Source organism: Pyrus communis, chromosome 9 (genome assembly GCF_041283825.1).
Source record: "Pyrus communis isolate YQ-2024b chromosome 9, ASM4128382v1, whole genome shotgun sequence".
Taxonomy (NCBI): domain Eukaryota; kingdom Viridiplantae; phylum Streptophyta; class Magnoliopsida; order Rosales; family Rosaceae; genus Pyrus; species Pyrus communis.
In genome coordinates this window covers 13,416,084-13,432,898 of record NC_142573.1, presented here as the reverse complement: position 1 = coordinate 13,432,898, position 16,815 = coordinate 13,416,084, and the positions used below count along the sequence as shown (strand labels likewise).

Here is a 16,815-nt window from a genome sequence, read left to right as displayed (position 1 = left end):
CAAATGGTGTTCATCCCAGAGCGAAACAGCAAAAGCAGCAACATCCAACCAGTCCCAATCGGTCAAATCCACTCAATCAAGAAAAGTTACAAGCCCCTTCCCCAGTAACGACAGGCACACATGCATATATCTATTATACATACAAAACAAAATAAATGCAAACAATGTGACTCGAATGCAACGAAAGCCCACGTAGTCATATATCATAGCGAATTCAAAATTGTCAAATATACACAAATATCAAGTTATAAATTGTTCCAACATGAGTCATAACTCATAATTGGCAATCACCACAAACACATAGCATATCATATATATCGAATTCGCACTGCAAGCTGACCGCTTTCCTAATTTAACCTCTAGCCTTGAGCTCCGCAAGCCTCCTGGAGAGGTCGTCCTCGTCGACCTTCTCGGTTTCCTTGGCAGGCACGGCATGAGCAGCTGCCTGAGGCAGGCCGACAGACACCTCAAGCCCATAGTCATCCGCAACCTGTTGCATCAAGCTATTGACCTCACCTTCCGGTGTCGAAAGCGAGGTGGAGCCAGCCATGGCGGTCTCCATGAACTCGGCCTGGACCTCCATGTTCACAAACTGCTTCTCGAACGAGTCCATGGTCTCCGACATCTTCTGGAGGTTTCCAGTGGCCAGCGACGACTCGAGCGATTTGACGATATTGCCCATTGACTTGTTGATGGTGAACATCTTGGCCTGGGTGTCAAGCCGCGCCACCACGGCGTCGAGCCGCGAGGCGAGGCGGAGGTAGTTCATCTGCTCAGTGCGCTTCCGGATCGCGTTCTCGGCGTAGATCCGGGCGCCGTCGACGTTTCCTTTCTCCATTGCCTTCTTGATCTTGAGCTTCTCAGCTTTCTCCTCCTTCTCGCACTTCCTGGACTGGCGCTGGAGCGACTTGGAGGTGAATTTGAGCTCCATGATCTGGTTCATCAGCTTCTCGGTGTTTCCCATGGCGGAATTTGGGGATTTTTTTTTGGGGAATTTGATTTTCTAGGGTTTTGGTTTTCTGATCGGAGGAAGAAAGATCCGAGCTTTTGTGCGTTTTTGGACTTCGATACACGGACTTCGATACACGCGTCTCGCGTCCGTGTCTCAGAGAAGTCAATAGAGGTCGAGGCCGACGTTTCCTCCCTTGCTTTTTTGGGCCCTTATGTGCAATATTTTGGGCCTCGCTTGCAATTTTGTTTTCACAAAATTTGAAATTTATAACATACCACAATTTAGTGATATTTTTTGTCATTTATGAGTAATAGGTTTTATGTTTGAGTTTCATTGATAACGAGTTCAAGTGCATATCAAGGGTTTTTTATTTCAAGCAAATTGGAGCGGGGGTATTAGGGATGTGATATTCACACATCTCATATTACTTCTCACACACCCTTCTAATTTTCGACCGTCGGATCGAATGAATTGAAGAAGATCAACGGACAGAAATTAACAAGGGTGTGTGAGAAGTAATTTGGGGTGTGGATAACACATCCCGGGGTATTAAATTGTCAGTGATATCAAGGGTTTTGCCTCAAATTTTCAAACCATTAGTTGGAACTACATCTTCAGAGAGGCGAATGTCGGTGTTGACACTTTGGCCTATTTGGGTCATTCTTTAACACTTGATTTTGGGACTATTGCCTTCCTAGATCGGCTATGGAAGCTTTTAGATTTGATTGTATGGCCAATGGTTATGCTAGAGATTTTCGTCCTTAATATTTTTTTTTTTGTTGATAAAACAAATTTGATAACGAGTCCGAGTGCATATAATATATCGTTGTAAAAAAAAAAAAAAAAGTATGGTTCATTTCCTTCTGTCATTAGGGATTAGAAACAAGTAGTTTACAATCATTAGTCGACCTAGAAGGATCTTCAAGCCCAAAACAGGCACAACAAATACAAGAAGGGCCGGAAAAACCCATGTGAACGCGCCAACTACAAAGGAGAGTGATGCCGATACAAACTAGGAGACATGAAACCCTACCTAAAAACAAACACACACTTCCAGCACCCTAGTGGTGACCAAACCAAGGGGAGGCTGATAGAACTTAGCTATCAGACCTCCGCCAAAGGAAAGCCTGTGGGCGGGCCGGTGCGAGAGAGAACTAAGACCAGCACACCCTCGAATCGGTCAAAGTAGCTGCCATGTGAGCAGCTTGATTGCAGAACGGGGAACCCAGCTCCATTCAACGGAGGAGGAGCTAGGAGGAGGAGGCAATCCGACCAACTTCTGCGGTAATTTGGAATATACGCCAGTGGCAACGCAACTATGTTGGTCCACGGATTCAGTTGAATTCCAATCACTGATTTGATCGTCGAAAGAGTTCTTAGCATACAACACATTGATGCGCCCTCATTTTTGAGGTTAGTTGGTCTTGCAGATTACTTACCAACTTTGAAGATTTCTAGTTCCAAGGCCGCCCAAATTGGTTTATGTAAGTTTTTTTTTGTCAAATATATTTATATTAGTTTGATTTTCATTATCTGCAGTACTTTTCACACTCTCGTTTTTACCTCTAACACATCTCTCTCAATGTTAGACCATTAGATCGAATAAATTGAAGAAAATCAACAGATACAAATGAGTGTGTGAATACTATCATCCTTCATATATTAGAATTAAATACTCAAGATATTTTAACACATGTTTTTATTAGATTAAAAAGTACTGGACATATTACGAATTTTACCAACTAGATACTCATTACTAAGTACAATGAACACATGCCATTTTTTTATTTGATTTAATCAAAAAGTGAGTACATAGAACATTTACTAGTGAGTACCTAAATAATAATATTATTGGCCGAACTCAACCTGTTAGACTCAGGTTTATTTTTATTATATGTGTAAATTTTATTCCAATATACATATGAATTATAATTTACAGTGGAATGTGAAATATTGAACATCCAACATGCTTGCTACAAAATAATTTTTAAACGTTGATGTAAATTGCAATAAGAAAAATGTTAAGGAGACTCTCTTAAAAGTCAGACTCTTTAAAGATTTTTTGTCACCTTATGTTTTTTGCACAATGTTTTATAATGTTAACATGAAAATTGACGTTAAATCGTGATGCAGCAAAAAGTTTGTAAAGAGTCCCGTTTTGAGAAGCCTCTTAACATTTTTCTTGCACCAATACATATGGAGAGAAACAATGCAATATATGATTATACTACCCAAAAAATGGCCCTCGTACAACGAAAAGTTACCGGTGTTGTTTACTTTAACGAAAAACCATGTTTTTACACTAAAAAGTCAATCATGGTACTATTCACTTTACCCTTTATTTTGTCCTTACCGTTAAAACTCAAAGTTTTCAAACTATTTTCATTAGTTTTTCTAAAATATAATTGAATAGCTATAAGTGAAGATTAGAACATTTTGAAAGCTCAAGAGTGAAGAGTGCTCAAACAAGCAAAAACATTAGAAGACAAATGTGGAACACTGGATTGTCATGTTTTCTTATGATACTAAGTTTTCCACTTGAAGTAGAAATAAAGGGAAGGACAACAGAGTAATGCTAGGGTAGCATTATTCAGAACGGATAATGCTAAAGAGATTAAATTTGTAGACAAAATTTTACAAATTAAATGATGTGTCACCAATTGGAAGTGAACATGTTTATCAATGATTAAGTAATAATTCGATCATCAAGTTTCATGTTATTTAGTTTATAAAATTTTATCTACAAATTTAGTCTCTTTACATTATCAAAACAATAATATACCATGAAAGTTTGAGAAAAATTTACATTAACGTTATGATTAATGTAACGTAAAATAAAACATCAAGAGTCTATAAAAAATTAAGAAAGTTTCCTTAGCATTTCTCAGCATATATTATACATTTATCACTTTCATTTAACTCTTTAATATCTCAATGCATTTAAATTGATGAAGTATTATAGCCACACCCGAAAAATTAAAAGCATCTTATGTACTTCCCTTTTTAGCAAAAGTGGATTTTAGTAGCTTAAGTTATGTATTGTGCATACTAAAGTTTGAAATTTAAAATTTAAAATTTGAAATGTTTAAACGAATAATATTGAATTAGGCTTTGACATTTGAAGTCCTCTCTCTAAAATTTGAAATCTCAATGCATTTAAAAAGAAAGAATGATGTTAAGCGGATTAATTTTTAATTAAATTTATAAACTATGTGATATATTAAATGATTTGTGTGGAATTATTTAAAATTAAAGAACAAATCAAATTAAATACTCGTGAAATAGTTAGTCAAAGGGCAAAGCACAAAAACAAAAGAAACATGTCAGAACCCACGTGTCCTCCTCCTTCCTCACCATCCTATGTGTCTCTCCCTCCCCAACTCCTCGCCCCGAATGCCCAACTGCTCAGCCACCTGTAGTCCTCCATTCATCTCTCTCTCTCTTCCTCTCTCCCTCTCTCCTCCCTCGCTCCTTCCCTCTCTCTCTCTCTCTCTCTCTCTCTCTCTCTCTCTCTAGAAACCCACATTGCTTTGCAACATTTGCAATCCAATTGGACTCCCATTTGAACTTTTATGTTTGATCTGAGCACACAGAGCCCGACATTTGCCTAAAACTTAACGACCCGTTTCGTCAGAAAAATTTGTGTCTTTTGGCTCCGAATAGCTCGAATATTTTCCAAATGCAATTGCCCACTTCGCCATTTAAGCCGGTTTCTGCAAAGTTCACGTCTTTTGGTGATTTGTGCACTGTTTTGATCTTGAAATTTGGGACCCATTTGGCTGTTCTCTGAGGTGGTGAAGTTGCTTGGTGGTGGGCAGGAGATGAACGCCGTCGAGGAGGAACAAACTGCTTTCGAGATTGGGGTGGTGGTTCCGAAGCGAAATGTGAAAGAGGAAGATAAAACTTCTGATTGTGTGGAGATTTTGGTGGAGGAGTTCAGGAATTTGGGTTTGGTTGTTGAGAGAGTGCACGGCGTTGTCGATGAGTTCATCAAGGTTTGCTTTTTATACATTTGCATGTTTTCTTTCAATTTGTTATCATTTTTGTTGGTTGGAGCGATATTCTAATTAATCTCTGTTAAATTCGAACTTTGGTTCAAATGAGAGCCATATTCTTTTGTTCTTATATACTCCGACAATGATTTTTATTTGGGTTTTTAGGAATTGACTTTATGCAATTGGCTCTTGACAGCAGATTCTGTAAATAGTTTTATGATATTGCTTAATAGGAAAGGAAAGTTAGATACTTTATTACTGAAAGAATCATATTTCTTAAAAAGGAATAAATTTCGGGGCCTTTTGCTAATCTGACCCTGAAGAAAAAAAAAAAGGGTTCCTTTTGCTAATATTTTTAGATTCTGAATTGTAAATCAGAACTTTTCTTGCCAGTTTATGATAAGTTGATAACCCAACATTATTCGTGTCTCGTTTGGTTGTTTGCTGAATGCAAATGGACATACAATTGGGCAGTGTTTTGTTTATACTCTTTCTTGAGTTTGGGTTCTACTTTCTAGAGCTTAGCCTTCTTTGTTTCAGCTGGCAGCACCTTTGGAGACGCTGGGGAGGGCTGCAGCTGAGTTGCAGATTAAAAAGCGGACTGCTATCGGTAATGATCCAGTTCTGTTCAAGTTGGCTTTCAAAATTCAAAGCTTCTTATCTATTAAGCATGACATTCGGGATACGATTTCTTTCACTTAAGGATTTAATATGCTGGACTTGGTTTCAGGGATGGATTTACAATTTGAATGGGAGGAGGTTGATGCTTTTGTGAGGCAGCCTGATGGTTCGGTCTTCAGTTGGTGTGAGCGTTTTCGCTGCTATAGGCACTTATTATATGGAATTGTAAGTATTTGGCATATAATAAAACAATAATGTCCATTGGCAATTTTTTCTTTCTGATGTTTTGTTTCTCCACTTCCTCTTCGGTTTTACATTACAGTTTCATGTTTATCTTATTCTTTATTATTACTTTTTAGTTGAATAGATACCACCAGTTGGCCTCTGATGTTCCAATTGATTAATTTTGTTGTGAGAGCAACTGAAACCCTTTGAATAAGTCTAATTTAAATATATTTATGTGTGCAAAATTAGCCATAAATTTGTGTCTTTGACAAGGATTGAACTTTAAATTTACAGATTAACAAGAGCCGGTCAAGTGTAACTTTAAGATTTGATGATAAAGAATTTTGTTGGGAAGTCGGGGAGTATTTACTTCAGAAGTTGGAGTCAGAGAGGATTGTCAAAGAAGTGTTTCCTTTGCACGGTATGCTGACAAGTTTTCAAACTGTTTGTATATCTGTTAAACATTATGTCAAACTTTATATTAAAATGGTTTTTTATTGATAGATGAAATAAAAAGGAAGAAGCTCCTTCACACGTGGGCACTACACTGGTGGGACTTCACAAACCAGCCAATAGATGAGATTTATGCATACTTTGGTGCAAAGGTGAACTGGTTGCATTAGCAAAATTATCTTTTTCCATATTTTGCCCAACATATTAAACAAGAATTTACTGTCTTTGTAGATCGCCATCTATTTTGCTTTCCTTGGAATGTATACAAGGTGGTTGCTCTTTCCAGCTGCATTTGGGCTTATCATGCACATGTTTGATTTTGGGTGGGTCAGCTACATCATTTTTTAGTTTCCCTGATGGCTGTCAACTTTATTTTATTTGAGCAACTTGCTTATTGAAACTGCTGTGTGCTTGCATAATGTTTCGGCAGGTCATTGCAGTTACTAGTGCTTCCCATTTTCTTCATATGCATAATATTATGGGCTATAATGTTTTCACAGTTTTGGAAACGAAAAAATAGTGCCCTCTTAGCCAGGTAAGTTGGTTTACAAAGAAATTGTCTTGTGGCTTAGATCTATTCTTATTCATTTTCACTCTTCTTTTTTTCTTACTTTACCTCCTCTTTCTGGATTGTGGGTTTAGATGGCAGATTAGTAATCCAGTTAGAGCTGACTTGGGGTATGGGCAAGGTGTGGAGTGGAGTTCCTCACCATCTGTTGAGCTCGCAAAAAAATGGGGGACCGACAAAACAAAAGAAAAAGAAATGTTCCAAAGAATTGAGTGGTTTGGACGACTCATGAGATTCCGAAATGATGCTATCATTATCTTCAGTATTATATGCCTTCAGTTACCATTTGAACTGGCATATGCTCATATTTATGAGGTTATTGAGTCTGATATTATGAAGTAAGATGCTGAGTCCTCTTGCATTCATATAATTGCAGATACTTTCATGTTATAATTACTGAATGAAGATGACACTTATGGCAATACTTTTCTTTTCAGGGTTGGGTTGACTACCATTTATCTTTTTGCCATTCAGTTCTTGACACAGATTGGTGGCAAGATCTCCGTTAAGCTCATTAAATATGAAAATAATGAAAACACAGAAAAAAGAGCTGACAGCTTGGTCTACAAGGTGGGTTAAGGGGAGACTGATCCACCCCCGCTACTGTTTTGCTCTCTTGTGTAGGAGTTTTTACACTTCAAGGACTTTTTTGTATTTGGCAGGTGTTTGGTCTTTATTTCATGCAGTCATATATAGGAGTTTTCTACCATGCCCTTTTGCACCGCAACTTTTCTACTCTCCGCAAAGTCTTGATTCAACGCCTCCTTGTGTCTCAGGTAAAATATGTCATGTTTCATTCATTTCTTTTTCCTACTTTTCTCATTTCTTGTATTGGACAATGTTTTGTAGGTGTTGGAAAACTTGTTGGAGAACACTTTGCCATATTTGAAGTACAGTTATAAGAAATATAGAGTTCGGTAAGTCTATACTTTGTATTATCTTTTGTACCCTTATGTGTTCAGAGTTTTAAGTTTACATGAACCTAACCTGTTCTGCCATTCTGGTGTAAAGAAGCAAGAAAAAACGTGAAAAGGGTTCATCAATAGGGAAGATCCAGTTTGCTTCCAGGGTAGAAAAGGAGTACCTGAAGCCTTCTTATTCTGCAAGCATTGGTATGGAACTTGAAGACGGGCTGTTTGATGGTAAGATATCAAGTGTATCCAATTTTATTCTTTTTTCTGGTGTCTTTATAATTTGATTTTCCTCATTATTTTGTAGTCATGACTCATGAGAATACATTATATTTTTATATTTCCGGCTGATTTAAACTGTGATTGGACCTGCAGACTTTCTGGAGGTGGCATTGCAGTTTGGAATGATCATGATGTTTGCTTGTGCATTCCCCCTTGCTTTTGCCTTCGCAACTTTGGTATATTTTGCTTTGTGGTTCTTCATTCGTTTAAGTTATATATTGCTGGTAGTAGTATTTTGTTAATTAATGTTAATTGTTGTGGTTGTTCATTTTTCACAGAACAATATCACTGAAATTAGGGCTGATGCGTTGAAGCTTCTTGCCATGTTGAGAAGACCAACTCCTCGATTTTCCACAACAATTGGAGCTTGGCTGAACATATTTCAGGTACTTATGGTTCGTGTTTATCTATATATTCTGTCCTGTGAAGGAAGAGATGTTTGTTGGGGTCTGTATTAGATTTTCTTTCTGATTAGCTGTAATTATAAACACTAGCTGGAGAATTGGATGGTAGAAGACGTTCTTACTGGATTTTCTATTTGCTCGTTTATCGTCATCATTCTAATGTGTGGTTGTCAGCAATTTGTAGTTTCTCATAGTTATGTCTATATGCACCAACTGTGCACTGCTGGTATGGTTATATGATGAAGAGGGCAAATGGAAGATAGAGCCTGGCCTGGCTGCAATATTGGTTATGGAACATGTCCTCTTGTTGATCAAATTTGGTTTCTCCCGTTTTGTTCCCGAGGTGATTTCCTTCTCACCTTTCTTAACACAGTTGCATATTTCCTTGTGACTATACTTACTAATGGTTATTAAGGAAGGTCAAATCATCAAATAAACATTAAACTGGTTTTTCTTGCAGGAACCCGCTTGGGTAGAAGCCAACCGTGTGAAAAACGCAACAAATGCTGTGAACATGTGTTCTAAACAGCTCTTGAAGAGTATGTCCGGAGCGAGGACGACATTTGGTGATGTTAAGAAGTCACAATGAGGTTAGAGAGTCAAGGGTTTTGTAGATGCCTTATTCTCATTAGCTAGAAAGTAAGACGGAATTGTTCTTCAAAAGAACTTTTCCAGAATGCGGTTAAAGACTTGAGCTTTAACAGAGTTGATGCCGAAATGGCACCGAAATTTCGGTTTTAGTATTTGTTTGTTCGTTCTCATGGTGGTGGACTGAAATTGTTTTGTAGGTAGATGTATAGTATTGGCTAGTATTTCGTTTCCCTGGATTGCTTAAATTCACATTAAGAGATATAGCAGAAATGTGAAGCAATTTTGTTATTATTTTGAGTGAAAAATCAAGTATTTACATACAAGAAAAATCAAGTATTTACATACAAGTCCATGTCGTGCATCGATCGGTGCCATCCTTTTCTGAAACTCCTATGTACAATGATGTAAAGCATCGATCTTTATGTTGCCCTCGCTTGAAACAGAGTAATATACTTCAGACATTTCAACTAGGCCTTTGTTTCGCCGCGAGAGCTTCCGCTGTGAGAGCTTCCGAAGCGGCCGCTCACTTGGCGGGCGTATGCAACAACAGCCTTAGCCCACCTCTTGATCCCTGTCTTCAACTTCTCGGAATCCATTTCTTTAAGTGATTTTCCCGGTTCTGTAGAAACCTCCATGAAAGAAAAACAACGATCAAAGCGTGTCCGCTTTGCTGCAACCACATCTCCGCTGCTCTTCCCGGCATCACCATTGTTTAGAGACAAAGTCTTCCTTGTCTTCTTTGTAACTGCTCCCCCCTTCCCCGCTCCGCCTCGGTTGAGAGAGAGACTCTTCTTGACAGACATGGCGTCTGGGTTTTGTTGGCTGAGAAATGAGTGGTTGAAAATGTTGCAATTATAGGGGTTAGAGAATTGTATTAAGGCAAGTAATCAACATTTGTATTCTCTTTAATCCGTGTGGGTACTTCATTGACTAAGATCTTTTCAATATTCCATTTGATAATAGTCAAATAAAGTTAAATGGTTAAAAGAAGCGGAACCACAAAGGGGGTGATCCAAATATAGGTCTCTATTCCACAGGCACGTTCTGAATTCGACTCCTAGCACTAATGAATCATATGCTGACAGTCGGGGGCATAACAATGATGATCAGAAGGAAATTGAAATACATTTGTGAACCTTCTCGACTTTCGAAAAAATAGACTGCCTATCCACCATCTGTTCCCTTTTTAAAAGAAGGAAAGAAATGGTTAAAAGATGAATATGTTGGCTTAAACTTCCCATGCACAATTTGTGCTTAATGTGAGACGAGGTAAATTGCACGTGTTTAAAAGATTCATTAGTTAATATATTATTACCCAACAAAGCCACTGACCATAAAATATGATTTTCATTTGAGTTTTTACAGAAGTGTGTATTGGACAGAGAACGTGTTATGGTTTCTCTGCACGATTGGATTTCAGCAGTTTTTTGAAATAAATAAGTCGTACAATGCTTGCTCACCAAGTTTGTCTAGACCGTTTCACCAAAAAAAATAAATAATAAAGAAAGAAAAAGGGTTTTCCTGCATACGTTCTGAGAGCTTTACCTGCTCTGCATCTTTTATGCCTAGATTCGCATGTATCTCTAGGAATGTGATTGTACTATTTCTAATGTTATAACAAGGTTGGACGATTTAGTTGCTACATTAATAGAAAACATATTAACATATTATATTTTAAGTTCAACAGTAATACCACGTTGTCATGTTATAGGTACAACGAAAATTTGGCTATGGTAATAGTACAACAACACGTGCAAGTTTCCCTCTATTCAGCGTCGTATCATCAGTGCGGGATATCACCTTGGAGGCGTACCTTTGCTATGTATGGTAATCTCAAATTCTGACCACAAAAAAATGTAAGGTAGTTTATATATAAAAATAAAAAAAAACTTTAATTTTAATAAAAAATAACAAATAAAGGTGTAGTGAATAGTACAAGAAAAAGGTAAAAATATGATTTTTTTGTTAAAAATGAAAAGTACCGGAAATATTTCGTTAAAAGAGTTTAAATTCCAAAAAAAAAGAAAAGGGGCAAAGTGTATGTGGGGTCAGATTCCAAGCTGGCGGCTGGTTAGGAAGCAGTACGAACCTTTCAATGTGACGCAAACTGTCCACCCATATATTTATAAACACACAACAAAGTCTTCTCCTTCTTCTTCTCCTTTTCTCCCTCCCTCCCTCCCTCCCTCCCTCCCTTAACATTCCCAATTCCGTAAGTTTAGACCCAGTTGAATATTTCTACGCTTCATTTCTCAATCTTCCTCGTCGATCATTCCAGTCATGATTCCTGAATAGTACGTAATCTCTCTCTCTCTCTCTCTCTCTCATTACCAATTGCATGCACGTCTACATGTTACCACGTTTTTGTTATAGCTGAAAATTCTTCTGTGTGATTGATATCTGGTAAATGTTAACCCTGTTCATTCGATTGGATTTGGATTTTGGTCAAACCCAGAAAGAAAGAAAAAAATAATTATTTTTGTTTATCAATGATGGGTTATTTTGTTCTTAACTTCTGGGTATGTGGGTTGGCTCTCGATTTGCCATTTTGGTTAGAAATTATCTGTTCCAGCTTTTGGGGATCCTCTTTTTTAGTCTTTTGATATTAGATCCAAGGACTTGTTAATGATCTTATGAAATCATGTTTCTTTCTACTGTGGATTGGTGTATTACTTTGTTTTGGATGATATATGCTGCCATGGAATTCATATCTGGTTGCGACGCGTATAAATAGTTTTGTTTGAACGAAAGGCGCTGGAGAAATATGAATCAAATATGCAGGGTGGCATTATTTGTGACAGACTAGGTGTTTTGCTATTAGGATTTGATGATTTTTTTTTTTTTTTTTTTTTTTTTTTTTTGTAGTTATTTGCTTAATTACTGAAGCAAAAAGTTCGAGGCTCTAATTAGTTATCTTCCCCCATTTGGCAGTGATTACCTTTTCAAACTTTTGCTCATTGGAGATTCCGGCGTTGGCAAGTCATGCCTTCTACTGAGATTTGCGGTAAAAGTTTAACGACGTTGTACATAGGGTGGTGTTTTCCTTAAGATACATGTATTCTGTTTGCAATTTCGCTCGCCACCATTAGCCAAGGTGCACCGGTACCACCTCACTTATCATGTGCTGCATTTGTTCCCAAAGTTTAATCATAATGTGTTACACGCGACACGTACGCTAGTGATCTAAGTTTCTTGACCTATAGACTTCATGCTTGCACCTTAGCCATATTGTTAAAATCGTGATGTCTAACCTTTTCGGCCTTCTGTTACAACTTTCTGATGACCAGAAGAATGCCTTTTTCTGCATAATGCAATCTAAATCGGGCGTGAGCTTTGTTGAAGATTTATTGACGATTCTACTCTCACTTGTGTAGGATGATTCTTACATTGACAGCTACATAAGTACCATTGGTGTTGACTTTGTAAGTAAAGTCACATAATATAGCATTTCTGATGTCTGGTTATTTTGATGTCATGGCAGTGATTTCATCTCTTTATTTCCTCTGTTTAGAAAATTCGAACGGTGGAGCAGGACGGGAAGGTTGTCAAACTTCAAATCGTAAGTATATTTATCATTAACGCTGGATTGGATTGAAATCAAAAGTTCATTACCAGAAAATATGAAATATTCATTTCTTCTGCGTAGTGGGACACTGCTGGTCAAGAACGCTTCAGAACAATTACAAGTAGCTACTACCGTGGTGCCCATGGCATTATCGTAAGCGTTGATTCACCTCTTTCTATCCCCGTAAAGTAGATTTTTGGTTCTGCAATCTTTTCATAGGATTCTCCTGTTGCTAGCTTGTCTATGATGTCACGGACCAAGAAAGCTTCAACAACGTCAAGACCTGGCTGCAAGAAATTAATAAATTTGCAGTTGGAAATGTGAACAAGCTCTTGGTTGGAAACAAAAGTGACTTGGCTGACAAGAAAGTGGTCTCTTCTGAAGCTAGCAAGGTTATTTGAGTTACTAATTAATCTTCCATTGATATCATGTCGTCGTGAGTTAAATAAGCATGCATCGGCGCATCGCTGATCAACTTTACTTCTCTTCTAACTCTCTGTTGTTGAAATTCTTCTCTCCTCCACCCACTGGTTTTAAAGGCATTTGCCGATGAGCTAGGTATTCCATTCTTGGAAACGAGCGCCAAAAATTCGACCAATGTAGAGCAGGCATTCATGACTATGGTTGCAGAGATAAAGAACAGGTGAGTTCATCTCTATGTTACCTTTTCATATACATTAAACCTGAGAACTTCCGACTGGTAGCAAAACATCTGCATTTTAATTCAGTATCGGTAACATTTCCTTTTCCTTTCGGCTTGCAGGATAGCTACGCAACCAATGAGTGCCAACAAACCATCCACCGTGCACATGCGCGGACAGCCGGTCTCCCAAAAGACCACCTGCTGCTCATCCTGATTTGTCGTCGAGGACGAGTATGTTCTTGATGGGGGTGGGAAGTTACACAAAGATTTGCAGAACATGCGGTTTGTGCATTGGAACCTTTAGCAACCCAACTTATAATATGTACAGCAGGTGTTCATGATACTTGGTTCCGCCTTCATCCGTTCGTTTAGAAATTCAAGAAATTATTCGAATAATTTCATCAACGACACAGTTCATTGTAATGTCATACTATCACAGATCACTTTATGTTTATCTATATTCATTTTATTGGATACAATTTTTCCAGAAGAAAAACTAGTTGTGTTTATGCATAATATAGGGGTGCTTGCAAAAAATGAAAATTAATCTTGTAATCCCTTCCATTTAGTTGAAAAAAATTATCCAGCACACTCATAATTTCGATATCCACGAAAATTATGCAAAACAAACTGAATATAATCTCAAAATCCAAATACAACTGAGCTTCGAAGGGCGACCCGAGCAACCCAAAATCATGAAAAGTAACCCCTATTACTCATTTCCTGCCATAGACTCTAACAGCTTGCCTGTTCCTCTTCTTGACACCAGACTTGGCAATCTTGAGGCTCTTGTGAACAGCACTCAACCTTGCAAGGGCTGCTTTTTTCAGATCCGGCCTGTAATGGTTATTCGCCACCTGCAACGACAGGGAGCACAAAATGAAAAACAGAGACGAATAACAAAAGAGACATCCAGACAAGGCTACTAAAGATTCATCGAATCATTACAATACAACACATGATGGTCCTTGAATCTTCATCCACGAGGATTTACAAAGAGAGACCGATGCATAATAAAAAACACTACACATGCTAAAAAAGTGAGCGAAACAAGAATATTTCATAGAAGAATTCATTATAAAATATTCTATGTTACATGCTAAGACTCATCAGTCATCACTGCATAAAAACCGACAAGTATCTTCTCACTAAAATAATCATTCAGCTCCCAGAGATAAACCCATTTTGGATTTCTCCTAGAAAATACACAAAGCTTAACGAAGAGAACCCAACAGAATTAAAAAGATAATGCACGCTCATAAGCCAAGCATAACAAGAGGATTTCACTGAAGAAAAAAATTCCGTAATCGATCCCTCTAACATGTTAAGGCTCATCACTGCAGCATAAACCGACAAGTACCTTCTTAATAATTTAATCAATAGGGTCCTTGAAACAAACCCCAATTCAGGTTTTGCCCAAAGAAATAAGACTTTTTTCCTACATATGTATATAAGATTTTAACAAAACACATTCGATCTAATCAAATAATACAATGCATGCTAAGAAGCAAGTGAAACGAGTCATATCATTTCATTCCAAAAATCCATTCGAAACGATCCTTCAAACATTTTAAGCCTCATCCCTACATGGTAAGCTCGCAATCCAGTTCTTGTAAACAATTACTCAGCAAGGCAAATTTTGAAACTTCAATTTACCTGATTCACGACCGCCTTCGCCATCCTGCGGAACTCCTGCTTCATCACAGACTTATGCAGCAGAGCAGCAGGCTTGTTCTGCTTCTTGGTCTTACTTGTTGCCAGCAACACAGATTGATCTTTGCCCACACCCTGAATGGTCACGGTTTTCTTGTTTGCCAACCCTAATTGAAACCATTTCTCAATTCTCTCAATTAAAATTGAAAAACACCAAAATTTTCTTGGGAACCAAACAGAAAATAAATGGAATTGGGATGCAATGAAATGTACCAGAGTGCTTGTAGGAGTGGAGATTAAGGAGGTTGTTGGGCTCCTTGGTGAACCGAACGCCGGCGTGGCTCCTCCCGAACTCCTTCACAAGAAAAGAGTTGTTCTTCTTCACTATCTCCCATATCAGTTGCCCTGGAACCGTCGCCATCTCCGAGATTTTGATTCAGCTGCTCAGATTGGGATTTAGGGTTTACAGGAGAGAGGGAATTGGGGGTTTATAATTTGCCCCATGTATATATGTTGTTGAAACCCTAATTCAATTATATTCTTTGGACCCGAGGGGTATCATTCATTTTTCATTATTACGATTATATCCTCTGATTTTGTTGACCCGTTTGTCCCGTTTGTCGTTAGGGGTAGACTTGGCTAACATGTCAGGTAATGTTATCTCTAAAGTTAAAAGTAGTCTCATCCAGTATTATATCCTACAAAAAAAAAAAATTTTAAATAAATAATGTTAAACTATGTTCATATACTATATTCAATTAAAGGGGCTAAGTACCTCAATAATTTATTAGTTTTAAGGTTATGCTTTAAATTTTGTTTAATTTAATTAAACTACCTTGGATGTTTCAAATCTAATCATTGACCTTGAATTAATTATTGCAGTAGGGGAGATGGGCTCCAAAAAAAGGGGCTACGAAGGGGATATACTTGGCCAGCATGATACCCCTTTGGCCAGCCTAATGTCTCTTAGAATTATAGTTCAGTCATCCATTAAAAATAGATTTTTGGGCAAGTCAAATCATATTTTGGCTTTTAAACCTTTGGCACTTTCCATTGGAGATGCCCTGAGAGGAAAGGACTTGTCAATTTTTCTGAAAAGAGTTTTTCTATATATTCAATTCGGATTTTGTGACAATAAATTGATTTCAATCCGTGTAATTAGGTATATTTTTGGGCAAGTCAAATCATATTTTGGCTTTTAAACCTTTGGCACTTTCCATTGAAGATGCCCTGAGAGGAGAAGACTTGTCAATTTTTCTGAAAAGAGTTTTTCTATATATTCAATTCGGATTTTGAGACAAGAAATTGATTTGAATCCGTGTAATTAGGTGTATTTTGTTCACTAGGTAATGGTAATACTCAACATCCTATTTATTACCAATAGATGAGTTTATATTTTGAGATTTGTGTTTATCCACTATACATATCTTGAAATATAAATTCATCTAGCAATGATAAATATGATGGTGAGCATTACCATCATTTGAAGGTGCTGAGCAAAAATATTTCTTATAGAATCTCTTTCTGCACTCAATTTCTTCTCTGTACCCATGTTATTTTTAATTAAATTATTATTGTCTCTTTATGTTCAAATTTACTACCTAAAATTGTTCTCACAAACTCAATTAAACATGTAAATTTATTTTTACACCTATCTAGAAATAAAAACCTAAAATCAGTGTTCATGAATGTTCTGCAACTCATACAATCTTAAATCTGGTGGATGGAACAAGAGGTCAGTCAAATGAATGATGTTAGTTATTCTATGTGTTTATTAAGTTATTATACTATAGCGCAAAACCATCTTCAAAATAATCAAGTGCAGCTTATGAAATCTTGGGGATTATTGGTGCTACAAGCCCTTGAAACTAAAGTTATTATTCTTCTGAACTTTTACATGAAATAAAAAATAAAATAAAAAAATGAAGAATTCAAGAGAATTCAACAGAAAT

The 16,815-nt window shown here is 37.3% G+C and overlaps 4 protein-coding genes and 2 non-coding genes across 9 annotated transcripts; 2 read left to right on the top strand and 4 right to left on the bottom strand.

Annotated features, from left to right (window-relative positions):
* Positions 1-176: 176 nt before the first annotated feature.
* LOC137740062 (ESCRT-related protein CHMP1B) lies at positions 177-1,087 on the bottom strand. Its single transcript, XM_068479850.2, has one exon. The coding sequence runs from the start codon at positions 962-964 to the stop codon at positions 353-355; it is 612 nt and encodes a 203-aa protein (XP_068335951.1). The 5' UTR covers positions 965-1,087; the 3' UTR covers positions 177-352.
* A 928-nt stretch (positions 1,088-2,015) lies between these two features.
* LOC137739690 (anoctamin-like protein At1g73020) lies at positions 2,016-9,331 on the top strand. Of its 4 annotated transcripts, none has more exons than XM_088699906.1 (17): positions 2,016-2,365; positions 4,771-4,947; positions 5,488-5,557; positions 5,678-5,793; positions 6,088-6,214; positions 6,298-6,398; positions 6,478-6,569; positions 6,677-6,781; positions 6,889-7,152; positions 7,252-7,384; positions 7,477-7,590; positions 7,664-7,731; positions 7,826-7,956; positions 8,101-8,183; positions 8,286-8,393; positions 8,596-8,754; positions 8,872-9,331. In XM_088699906.1, exons 2-17 carry the CDS (start codon positions 4,774-4,776, stop codon positions 8,998-9,000), a joined length of 1,974 nt encoding a protein of 657 aa, XP_088556032.1. In that variant the 5' UTR covers positions 2,016-2,365; positions 4,771-4,773; the 3' UTR covers positions 9,001-9,331. The 4 variants fall into 4 exon arrangements, 3 of the variants coding, with proteins under 3 accessions (XP_088556032.1, XP_068335456.2, XP_088556033.1); XM_068479355.2 differs by having other exon boundaries at positions 2,016-2,436; XR_015966482.1 differs by lacking the exon at positions 2,016-2,365 and having other exon boundaries at positions 4,298-4,947; positions 8,586-8,754; positions 8,872-9,293.
* A 1,827-nt stretch (positions 9,332-11,158) lies between these two features.
* LOC137738887 (GTP-binding protein YPTM2) lies at positions 11,159-13,706 on the top strand. Its single transcript, XM_068478358.2, has 8 exons — positions 11,159-11,296; positions 11,934-12,006; positions 12,377-12,424; positions 12,514-12,561; positions 12,649-12,720; positions 12,804-12,959; positions 13,107-13,210; positions 13,331-13,706. The coding sequence occupies exons 1-8, from the start codon at positions 11,283-11,285 to the stop codon at positions 13,422-13,424; spliced, it is 609 nt and encodes a 202-aa protein (XP_068334459.1). The 5' UTR covers positions 11,159-11,282; the 3' UTR covers positions 13,425-13,706.
* Positions 13,707-13,747: 41 nt separating this feature from the next.
* Positions 13,748-15,368, bottom strand: LOC137738888 (large ribosomal subunit protein eL28z). Its single transcript, XM_068478359.2, has 3 exons — positions 15,137-15,368; positions 14,867-15,030; positions 13,748-14,067 (listed from the first exon to the last, which is right to left on the bottom strand). Exons 1-3 carry the CDS (start codon positions 15,282-15,284, stop codon positions 13,927-13,929), a joined length of 453 nt encoding a protein of 150 aa, XP_068334460.1. The 5' UTR covers positions 15,285-15,368; the 3' UTR covers positions 13,748-13,926.
* Positions 14,239-14,336, bottom strand: LOC148694289 (small nucleolar RNA R24). The gene has a single exon (XR_015967084.1). It is a non-coding gene; the product is annotated as a small nucleolar RNA R24 (small nucleolar RNA).
* LOC137741215 (small nucleolar RNA R24) lies at positions 14,462-14,554 on the bottom strand. The gene has a single exon (XR_011069245.2). It is a non-coding gene; the product is annotated as a small nucleolar RNA R24 (small nucleolar RNA).
* Positions 15,369-16,815: the final 1,447 nt, after the last annotated feature.